General features: G+C 40.1%; 1 protein-coding gene across 3 annotated transcripts in view; it reads right to left on the bottom strand.

The window, feature by feature from the left end:
• LOC114566355 (disks large homolog 1-like) overlaps window positions 1-9,355 on the bottom strand; it is a 152,708-nt gene extending 143,353 nt beyond the window's left edge. For all 3 annotated transcript variants that reach the window (XM_028594739.1, XM_028594740.1, XM_028594741.1), the window contains exons 1-2: window positions 7,894-9,355; window positions 6,675-6,806 (exon numbers count right to left, since the gene is read on the bottom strand). In XM_028594739.1, coding sequence (XP_028450540.1) covers window positions 6,675-6,806; window positions 7,894-7,912 — 151 coding nt within the window. In that variant the 5' untranslated portion in view covers window positions 7,913-9,355. The remainder of the gene's footprint in view (window positions 1-6,674; window positions 6,807-7,893) is intronic.
• Between the last annotated feature and the right edge of the window lie 3,044 nt (window positions 9,356-12,399).

The following is a 12,399-nucleotide window of genomic DNA, read 5'->3' as shown; positions in this document are numbered from 1 at the left end:
TTTTGCAACCAGTGGAGTTGCCCCCTGCTGGTAATTAGATAGAATCTAGGGTTTAAGCAACTTCATTTTTCAGGGCCGGAAGAACTGTTCAGTATTTTTACTGTCTGTGGTCCTTCCATTCCCTACTGTGTATTATATGTTCAATTGAATGTTAATAATACACATAAAAGAAATCCTCCATATGTTTTTTTCACCAAAATCCCTTAAACATAGGATAGAAGACAGTATATGATAATAACTAAACAATGATTATTAACATATGCACTCCTGTAACTTCACCAGCAAGAACATGTTGAAATCCAAAGCAAATGCAAATTGTATTGCGGTGATGCAGTTATCATCACAGCCCTAGTGGCGATCATTTCACCACTGGTATACCAGAAGAAGGGAGTCTGGTAGAACTAGAGCCTGGTTGTTGCAGGAAATAGGTAGAAGTAGAAGCTAAGAGCAAAACGGGAACCAGCACTTCTGTTATTTATTTTAAAAGCATTGAGCAGCCAGATTCTGACTAAGCTATTAGAGTTTAGGAGAGGATGCAGAGATGCTAGCAAGCAGGGAGGTACAGGTGTCATTAAGTCACAGTCAAGGTTCAACACGGCCCTCATTAGTTGATTGTCACAGGTTACACAATGGGCTTTGGTGGATGGAGTAATCATTACTTGGGTTTATTCACTAGTAGGGCTGCACGATATATATAGTTTTAGCATTGTTTTAGCGATGTGCTCATGTGCAATAGTAAAATCGCAGGACATTCAATAGAAATGCTACAACTTTTTTGCTGCTTGATACAAAAGGAAAACTTGCACAGTTATCATTTTCCATGACACTGTGTCTGATACAACACGTTTATGTATCTTTGGGGGTGGCAGTAGCTCAGTCCATAGGGACTTGGTTTGCTGGTACAAGTCCCCATACGGATCACATACAGAGTGTGGACTGGTAGCTGGAGAGGTGCCAGTTCCCCTCCTGGGCACGGCCAAGGTGCCCTTGAGCAAGGCACCGAAACCCCAACTGCTTGGGTGCCTTTAATGGGCAGCCCCCTCACTCTCACATCTCTCCATTTGTGCACGTATAAGGTAAACATGTAATATCCCCTTGCGTGATTAATAAAGTATGTCTTCTATTTTCTTCTTTCATAATTTACACCGATTTCAGGGTTCTTGGATACACAGTTTGTTGCTAGTCCGTGACATGCAGGCTCTGCATGCACAGCGAACCACCAATAAAAATCAATGTTGATCAATTAATCAAAAAACCAAAGCAGGCCCCGCTAGTTGATGACCACAAATGAGCGAGGAACAGGAGGGGAGCAACATCAGGGAGCCCTGGATTGATAGAAGAGTATTATATGAATAAAATGATGTCAAGTAAGTCAACCAGTGTATTTAACTACCTAATTTCCCCCTCCAAAGCCACTATCCGGTGCATGTTACCCCTTCATCAGCTCCTGTCATACTCATCCTGACCATAGCACACAGCCCAGCAGAGAACAAAGACACTTCCTCACTGAAACAGTGACACAGTCTGCATCTTGGGTTACACAGTCCCAGCTGCAATGTTTGCTGCATTGTCAAGTGGCTATTAGGTGAGTGGTCAGTCAGACTCCAACTCATCACTCAGTGACAGGAGACAAATTAAAGGGATGGTTCGGAGTAATTTCACCCTAAGGTCCTTTTCACTATGACCTCGAGCCAAACACACCCCCCAAAAGCTTTTTTCTCTTGGTCTAACATTGGGCAAGTTAGCGCTATCAGCCAAATGGCTTAGTGCAGGCACTAATGGATCCAAAGGTGTATCCCGTAAATTACCCCACTAATAATGCCCGGAATGGTACCAAACTTCTACACTAGTACAAATAGGTTCTGTACTCATAAAACGAGGCATTGGAAAGTTTGTAAGTACACCAGGAGTTTATTTAAATAACACTTGCCTGATGGCTTTGGTCTCTACGAGCAGCCGGCGGTGAGACGGCAGAAAGACGAGTGCTAAGGGACCGTCTACAAACTACAACACCGAAAAGAGGTACAACAAAAATATTTATTAATTGAATGATTAAATAAGGTATTGTCTCCAAATTTACCTCCATTATAACTTGTCTCCTGCTAGTTGTACTACAGCACTTACTTTTAAAAAATCAGTTAAATTAATGAATATTTTTGTTGTCTCTCTTTTTGATGTTGTAGTTTGTAGTTTCTATTTATACTCCAGTATTTCATACGTGTATTTTAGGTAAACTACCTGTATTACATAGCCTAATATAATATCTGTACTTCTTATTCCACTGGCAGACATGTCAGACAAAAAAGCCCAGATAATGCATTTTGAAATTGGCTCAAGAAAATGGAACCAGGGAAAATATTATTACACTTTTAATGCAAAATTAGAATTGTTTTAGATGTTTGTGTTGACACCTTGACATTAAACAAGACAATATAACCTGTCTTAAATATGGCATACAGTGTAGCAGGCCTATTTATCAAACTTAAAGAAACTATTTAGCTTTATGTGTTAACATTACATTAAACGGTCATAAGCGGTTTGTTCTGTCAACGGGCTTATCTGCTAATGTTAGCGGTTTGTTAACAACAAAACAAAATGCTGAGTGTATATTACTAGCTACGTTTTTCATGGTGGTTAAATGGGTATGCACCCTCACTAACCTGGAAACCGGTTTTAAAACAGTAACGTTAATACTGCGTGTCGGAGGAATACAGCGTCTCCTGCAGTGGGGAGTCAGAGGAGGGCAGAGGGAGCGCAGCGTTCACTAACGTTAGCTTCTTGGGCATAAAAAAAAAATTGGTTTGGTTCTGGTTGGTTGTCAGTTGAGGACATGGGTCGATTTTGTATAACATAGCCTACCTGTTACTACATGTACAGCTGTTGCTTAGTAAATTGAAAACATGGTGAGGCGTCATTCACTTGCATATTAAGTAGCCACATGTATCTGTTTTGGTCTTATACATCCACAGGTTTACCGCTCCAGCGGAGAGGATGGTTCGTTTAGACAGCAGCCAAGTTTACAAGAGTTTGTCCAAAATTCAAGATTCGTTGCAAACTAAGATAAACAGTTAGACTACAAACTGAAATCTTTCATTTTAGCTCATTTGTAAAAAGTCGCTATTTGCAGACACAATGCGGTGGACAAGAGTGGCAGCGCAGACATAGCAGACTGAAATATCGGTTTCTACATGTTTCTGCCTATAGAACAGGTAGGTATAGGGTATTGATAAGTATTGACTTTTTAATCATGGAGGGTTTATTGTAGGCCACTTACAGTAACGAGTGTAGCGTTAGTTCATCTGCGCCAGCGGCAGTAAATAATGTATGATCTGTATCGTTTCCAATCAGTTACATGTGCTGCGTGATTAACGCACACACATCGGCTCTGCTGTGTGTGTGTGTGTGTGTGTGTGTGTGTGTGTGTGTGTGTGTGTGTGTGTGTGTGTGTGTGTGTGTGCAGCACGGGCATCGCTGTTCAGAATCCCATCTGTCTTCCATAATCCTACGCTTGTATCCAAATGAATTGTGTTGAGAAGTTGTCAATAGCTTCACTGCTGTTAGCCACCTCCGTTGAGCCACAGAGACTTGCTGTAACGTTATAGCACTCTAAAGGGGGTTTACCTTTCATTTGATCATGTTTGCTTGCTACGTTGCCATCCACTTGAACGACATTAAACAACATGAGTTCATGAGTTCATGAGTAGTTTCATCTGCCCTGTTTAACGTGTTGAAGCTCCCCGGCGGCGCAGTAGCGCTGTAACCCCACAGTTACATTAGCTACAAAAGAGAGCGACATGCACTCGCTTGTGGGCGCTACTGGGCGTGCCTATCCTACTCCTGGTTGCTTGGCAACAGTAAACAGAAATTCTCCTGTGCTACCTACCTTCAAGCACGTCTTAAAAGTTACTTCAGAGGTATTCTTAAGTCACAAGAACGATGTTTTATTTAATTTGTATCATTTCTCCTCCAAGCTCATAAAATAAATTTGGGTTGCACATAAATTGACAGGGTCGGTTGGAAACCGGAACCAAACAATTATTTTGGTTAGGCCTTGTCTCTTGTCTCATCTGAGGTCTGATAAATAGCAAATTCATCAAATTCAGTGTCCACAATGCTATTTTCCAATAAACTGTAGCGGTCAGATTTCACGGGACCGCGTCAGTGCGGATTTCATGTTGCAGCTTTCGTCATGGTTTGTCACTTTGCCTAAGATTGATTGACAAGTAGTACTCGCCCTGTTGTTTATTTGGTTGCCATGACTTCACGAGTGATGACGTCCTGTCACTGTTCCAGTTGCTCACCCTAAAGGGGAGAGAGAGCTGATGACAGTTTGCTTGAGTTCAGTAGAGCAGACGGCTCTGCAGAGTCGTGTCATTATAACTTTTCATAAACAGCTGAAGGAGCGGTGGTGCGCGGTGTACATAGCGGAAACCCTGTTGTGCGTCTGCCCTATTTCTGATAGCATGGTGGCAGAAATTTTACCGTTAACTTGTCATAAAGATGTCATGATGTTTGATTACACGGTCAAATGCTTTTATAGTTGTGTCATGAATATTTTTCCTTGACCTTAAGTAAAGTGTAACCATTTGGACATGTCATAAATATGTCATAAAAGTTATAGGACCAGTTTGATGACAGTGAATACAGTACAGAGGTGATTAAGGAGTTTTGGACAGATAATGTTAGCTTAAGGCTAAAGCTAATTTTTGCAAAAGTAACCACTAACCGTAGTTATCTGCCATTAGCTAGTTAGCCCGGTTAGCTCTACAGCTGACTCAGCCCCAGGGTTCAAGGGGCCAAACCAAGAAAGAAAACCATCTCGGTACTGTATTCCCTGTTGTAAAAATTGCCTCCTCCATCAGTATCCGAGGCTGTTATGACAGTTTATGTAATGTTAACAAATAAAGCTAAATAGTTTCTTTAAGTTTGATAATAAGGCCTGCTATGACATATTTATGACAGCTAGGTTAATGTCAAGTTGTCATAACACCTACATCTCAAACAATGCTAACTTAGCATTAAAAGTGTCATTGATCGAATGACACTTGATGACAACAGTCACGAACATTTAAAAATGTCATGGTTATGACAGTGTCATGTCCATCTTATGCACAACCCTTCAAGTAAAATGTTACCTGCATGGTTATGCTATAACAAGTTTGTGAAAGGAATGCCGGTAAACGTATATATATATGCAATCTCGCCAATACACATGAATGTCCACAGATTTCATGCAGTTTATGAATGCTATTCGTTTATTGAAAAAAGTCAATAGTGGCTAACAGCACAATGAGCTGTCATAAAGACACAGATTAACACATTTTTCTCAGATGGCAAGTTTAAACAGAACATAGGCTATAAACAGTGCAAATGGAAATACAGAAGGTAGCCTACTGAAAAACCATAATGAATAATGTCCCTGATAAACAGACACTTACTAGCTGTCACTACAGTCCTCATCTATAATCCTCATTTTGCACTTCTGGTTAGCGTCCGCTGCTTTACCGCCTTTGCACTGCAGTGTCTTAAGTCACAAAGAACAACTATGACTCGTTTACCCACACCACCCCAAGCTGCATATCTGATACATTGCCACTACTTCATTACTGCACCATGTTAAAACCATAGATGAAGGAATATTCGACAATAATGCGCCGCATCAATAGTAGGTAGTTTTGATAATCAAATATTTAAATAGTCTACTATTCTGTGAAACCCCTATTACAAAGTGGTGACCACAATTCAAAAATACTTTAAATAATATATTTGTATCCACAAAAGGCAGCAAAACAAAAATAAAAAAGTTTGGTAAACCATTGGTCTGTAGTATAACACCCCCGCTCAAGTGCAGACTGCACAACAGAGCAAATAAAGTTCCAAGGTAAGTTCTGATCTGATCACAGTCACTAATTGCTGTTAAAACTCAGAAGATTAAAGATTTAAGGTTAAAATCTGCTGAATCTGTTCAACAAAATGAAGATGGTAAGAACTAAGGTGAGGCTGAGAGAGAAACCAGATCACAGTCCGTTTTGGCGTAAGTAGTGGCCTGCAGCGTTCTGTACGATGCTGCGGCTGTTCTGACATCAGCCTACTGTATATGTAATGTGCAAGTTTGCTTTTTGTTTTACTGTTATAAAATGTTCTATGAAAGGGCTGCATTATTGTTAATACATAAATTACACAAGACAATTAAATAAATATGAGAACTATTATTGCTGCATTGAGTAGGATGTTAGTAATTATTAAATGCAGTGAGTTTATTTCTGCACCCCCAACTCTGATTGCCTTCTAGCATCCCTGAAGCAGACTGTCTGCACATGGACCCAGACACCTGTGTGGTGTAAAGACTGGGCTAATCAAACTGTGGACACATTAGGAAGACTGCAGTCATGCTGTAATCCTCTGCATCTGAAAGTTGCGTGTTTTCATTGTTTAGTCACTGTGATTTTAAACATATATCTGCTTATTGTTTACTTATTGTCACAAGTTATCTTTCAAAATAAACCAAGTATTAAATGTAATGTAAGGTTCCGTGAGCTAGTACAGAGCACACAGTATTAGTACTTCAAAAATGTGACACTGCTTTCAAATTCTTTAGTTTTTCTGAAAACCACTACAATATAAACTTAACAGAAAATACCAGTTGCTTGAAGGATTGGCTGTGTTTTACTTACCAAGAAGAGCTTCAAACAGGTTGCTTTTGAAAATCCCCATTACTCTCAAAATGGCAGTTTTGAGCTGCTGCTCCTCCGGCTCCCTCAGTTTAGTGCAGTACTCCTCCAAAAGCCCCAGGACTCGAGCTGTGTCTGCAGACGAGGGGGCATATTTGGTTTGTTTTCTTCATATAATACATTGAGATATAGATATATATATATATATGGAGAAAAAAAAATCTAAATATCATGTATCATGTAAAAATCAAAATATCATGATATTTTGGACCAAATACCTCGATATCGATACCGCAACGATATTGTAGTGTTGACTATTGGTGCTTTCACAAAATATTTACACAATGAGATTTTTGATGAATAATTATCAGTAATATGGATATAATGACTAAGTGGGCAATGGCAAATAATAGAACAGCTAGAACAGTTTGGTAAGTTCATAAAATGACATCACTTTACTGTAATGCAGCCTTTAAAACCAGGAAAAGACAACACTTATGCCATATCACGATATTACGATATCCAAAATCTAAGACAATATCTAGTCTCATATCACGATATCGATATAATATATATATTCATTTGATAATATTTAGTATGATAAATTTAGGCCACAAAAAGTACATCAGTCCAGAGGCTGTAAATATAGAGATGAGTAAACTGAGTTTAGGTGGGTTTATCCCCCTCTACAGCAGCTGCAGCCCCAGCTCACATTTAATCAGAAAAGGATAGAAGATGCCAGAATGTGGTCAAAAGAATGTAGACACCCGGACATGTCATTCCAAAACCATGGGCATGAATATGCTGCTTTAACAGCCTCCACTCTTGTGGTTTTGGGCTTTCCACCATGTTTTGGAACCTGGCTACAGAGATTTGATCCCATTCCACAACACTAATGTTGGGTGATAAGATATGGCTCGCAATCACTGTTACACCTCCTCCCACAATTGTTGTGCATTGTCATGTTTAACGAGGAAAGGGACAAGGACAAACGTATGTGGAGAGTGTCTGCATACCTTTGGCTATATAGTCTATGTCGTTTGTATAATGGAAACCAAAAGGTTGAACAACCAATCTTGACTTTAGACTGTTACTATGAACTGTGGACAAATGCAATGTTGGCGATGTGACAGCATCCATAACGTTCACATTTGGTATTTACAGGGTCTGAAAGCTGGAGGAGCAGAAGCTCTCATTACCTGTGGCACATAGATTAACTCACCTTTTTTTCTGATAGGCATGGCTGACTCCGTGTAAACTTGACTCTCTAAGGCTCCCAGCTCAGTCTTCAATGCATGGTCAAAAAGTTCTTTGCTCTTTTTTAATGGGATGGCAGAAAACAAGATTGGTTTTGATAAACGTAACTCCTTTACAGCACTCTGAAGAGAACTTAAACCAGAGGCTCTAAACGTGGAGTCCAGGGACCACCAGGGAGGCCCTGAGGGAGTATCCAGGGGGTCTTTGCCAAATGAGTTAAGGTTAGTTCCACAATTTTAGCACAATGAAATAATGTGATCACATATGTCTCTGTCTCAGATGACAGTCCCAGTAGTAATCCACAAAAAGAACAGATACGGTCCCCTGTAGCAATGTCTCATCAACTCTACTGTATACGTACAGTAATTAAAAGGTCCTTGGTGTGAGAACGCAGGGGAACCCTTGGTTTTAACACATTCTGCACCTGAGGTTGTACATTCCTTCTGTCTGGGCCCACTTCAAAAGAACATCCTTTGGCTGAGGAGCTGGCAGACCATTCACTGCTGGTCCAAACATCCTCTCGCAGACAGATGGGATACAATACAGAACTAGAGACACAAGCAGCGAAGTCCTCACAGTCACATGAAGAGTGTGTAGAAAAGCTGATTTGAGTCGAGCAGAGTCGAGCCGTACCATACAGTTGAAACACGCATTAGTGTCCCATGGTGACGAGGAGCTGTCAGGTCTGAAGGCTGGCCTGGGTTAACACTCTCAGCTCCGTCCACAGTGACACACAGCCGGTGTAGTGCGACAGTCCTGGGTCGGTCCTGTCTGAAGAGCTGCTCCACATCGTTTATCCTGCCTGAAAGTGCATACCTGAAGTTTCTTATACCTGCCTACAAGACAAAACTCAGGAGAGGAGGGTCCACCACACTTCGATGACAAATGAATGTCGAGTTTAAAAAACTCGACACTCGTCACTTGTCCCCGCGTTTTCTTTTAAGAATTTAGGAAATGTCAGCTAACATGTAACAGTCACTTCAGAGTTTATGTCTGGAGGTTTTGACTTATGGAGGGACATGCGCGTACCCCCAATGAAGAAGATAACGACAATTCATAACATTTAAATAAACTCTAACGCTGCCGGTAAACGTTGCTTCTACGGATAAACAAGCATGCATGCTGTTCATTAGTTAGCTAGCATTCATGCTAAATCACCAGCCAGCTGCGGTGCCAAATGAAATGCTTTCCCAGTGCGACGCCTGGCTGTAGGAAAATACCTGCCTGCCAACTGTGGGAGAAAACGCATGGCTCTCAAATGATTCCATGTATTTTCATATTCAGTAAAATGGTGACTGTGCATTCGCCGGACATTTCCCCTGATAAAAAAACAGCACTGTCCTCGAGCTGCCACATCTCTTTTATCTCTTTATTCTGTAATGTTACAGTTGCGCTAGCCATATGAACAACTGACAGCATCACCAACAGTTTCCACTGCCAGGAACAAGCTAGCCACAAAGAGAAACGAGACTTCCGTTTATTACTTTCACAATAATACACTCGATAACGATAACTTGAATAGCTTTATATAACAGAATTGCAGATTTAACTAACAGGCTGTCTACATTTTTACATTTATGGGTATAATATGTAATGAAGCGACAAATTATTGAAGTGATTGAATTGCCAGTCAATGCAATAAGAATGTGATGTTCTAAACATAAAAAAGTAATTCACACAGCCAGGCCATCCTGTTAATTACGGCGTTTAAAACATCAACATGGAACCATATTAGTCACGATGTTTTGATCCACTTCATTGTTGCGTTGGCGGCATTTCTTATCCTTTCATTGCATGATAGTTGCATGCTTTTGGCTCATCTGAAAACTCCAATAGTCAGCATAAACGTTTTATTTTCCCAAAGGGGCACGCTCCGAAATTTATTTTGAAGGCAGAATCGCCTGACTTTAGGGCGGAATGTAGTGAGCATGACGTAGCTGTTTAACTTACCTTAGCAACGCAAAGGCTGGTCGTTGGTTTGCTGGTTCCGTCTCGATTGACAGGACGCGACAACCAATCGTATAGGGGTATTTCTTGTCGCATCAGGGCGGATCAACCAATGACAAAGCTTTAGACATGTGCTAAGGTGAGAGTTGAAATATTGTTGCATTAAATGTACTGTCGGAAATAACTATTAATTCTAATAATGCTTATTCTGACTTCACTGCATTGTATTATTATTATTATATTATTATTATTAGTAGTAGTGTTTAGTAAATTGTTGTCATTTTGAAAACCATGAACTAAATGTTGAAATCTCAAATTTAAATAAATGACGTATATAAATGAAGATGGATATGTTTTCTTTTGTTTTAAAGTTACATATTTATATTTTACAGAGACTTCTCTGGTATGTAAAATAACAAGATCAAATGTTTTCTTTCAAAATAGGGCAAGACTTGCCTCAACCCTGTGTCTAAGTACAAGTAAATATGAGTTGTGGCAGGGCTTGGAAATATTTCTCTCAAGAGCTGTTGTCATTTGTGGCTCAACAGCTGACTCTAGTGGTCAATGAAGATAATACATCTAATATTAGTGCAACTAATGCTGAAGAGAACTATAAATAAAATTGAAAAGAGTGAATATAACACATAGAAAATACATTTTAGAATGAATAATCAAATCAAAGCATAAATATATAATAGCTAGAACAGTGACAGTAAACTGAGGTATTAGCCAGCCTTAGATTCTAGATTGTGCTTCTGGCCCTTGCAGTCTTTAGAAGGTTAGACAAGACTGTCTCATTGCCTATCGATTATTGTCTCTCCAGAAGCTTCAGAGTCCATGTTAAGCCACTCTACTCTTGATCAATAATGTTCAAAATTTGCAGTTATTGCCAAAGAGAGTCACAAATGAAAATGATAATGCATCTGCAACACATATGGCTGAACTTGTTAGGCTCCAGTCAGACCCAGAACTGAGAAACAGGCACACGAACACAGATTAGCAGTTTACAGTGTTTATTAGAAACAATGTTTGATAGTGAAGGAGGAAGATGGCCAGGATAGCTGCTCCAGGTAGGGTCGAAGCCGGAGATCAGAAGGCGGGTGTGTGGCCAGGCAGCGAAGATGACGGCTGGGTGGAATGGCTGGTTGAGAGCGGAGTGGCGAGGTGAGTAGGCAGCGAGGAGGCAGATGAAAGCTGGTGAGCAGCGGGTCCAGAGGCAGAATCTGAGCAGAGAAGGAATGCGTGAGCCAGAGCATAAATGAGGCAACAACCAAACTGGAAACAGAGAAAACAGGGATCATTCTCTCGAGCACAGAGTAGAGCCACGTTACCACGAGAATGGTTGCAACGAACTGGCGCTGAAGAGGTGAACAGCCCGGGTTGATAACTGTTGGTTGATTACTGGAATGATCTGCAGCTGGCTGGAGCAGAGCAGGTGAGAGTGGCCACGCCCCTTGACCTAGAACTAGTGACATGGAAGCCGGTGGAGACAGACACAGACAACACACACACAAGGGAAAGGGGAACAGGAAAACAGGCAGGGACAGGGAGACAGACACTGAAACAGAACTACTAGAAATCTAATAATGTATAGCTTCTTCTGGTGTGAGTATTTATGATTTTGATGACAGCTATTATCTGATGTCAATTTCCAACACCTCACCCGTTATAATAACACCAAATCACAAGTCAGATGAATATACTGTTTATTGAAGAGAGAATTGTTTGATGCAGTAATTACTTAATAGAACAATAGGACTATATACAAATCATTGGTGCTCAGATCGAAACAATCTGTATTTTTTATAATTTAGATTGTATTCTCAGCCCTATTTTGTATCATATATATTATAAGTAATTAACTTTTTGAGAATACAGATTTAACATGTTGTTTGTACTATACAAACTAAAGTACGATGCATATTTATTTATAATACAGATACATACACATTGCTCATTAAGGCTGCTACTTCCACTCATAGCGTATACTTTGTAGATCCATCCAAATGAGCATACAGTGTGCTCCCATAAAGTTTCCACACATTTTATACAATCTCACTTTGACATGCTTTTTGCCATGACCAACATTCTCAGAGGTAAAATATCCTCCACCCATTCACCATCAGACTGTAACATCCTTTCCCATAAGTTTGCTTCATCTGTCGTTGAATCCATCCAAACCACGTCCAACCCGTAACTCTTCCCTGCACAGAAAGGCCCAGAAATAATTGTATTAATATGAAGGTAATAAATGAGTAAAAAAAAAGGAATAGTTGAAACTAATGGTAGAATGATTGAATTGTTGTATGTGAGGCAGAAACAAAGACCCCATTTACACCTGGTATTAAAATGCAGTCAGAATGTCTTATTTAGGCAAATTAATAACGGAAATGCAAACAACCCTTACTGTAATAGTGTGAGTAGATATTCCAAACCATCTCCAGAGGATGCAAAGGTGTAAACAATGGTGTATATGTAATAATATGTCAGGTTTGTTCATTATCTGGACAGTATATCTTAACTC

This window comes from Perca flavescens, chromosome 13 (assembly GCF_004354835.1).
Source record: "Perca flavescens isolate YP-PL-M2 chromosome 13, PFLA_1.0, whole genome shotgun sequence".
Lineage (NCBI taxonomy): Eukaryota > Metazoa > Chordata > Actinopteri > Perciformes > Percidae > Perca > Perca flavescens.
Note: the sequence above shows the minus strand (reverse complement) of the source record. Positions and strands in the feature narration are given on the sequence as shown.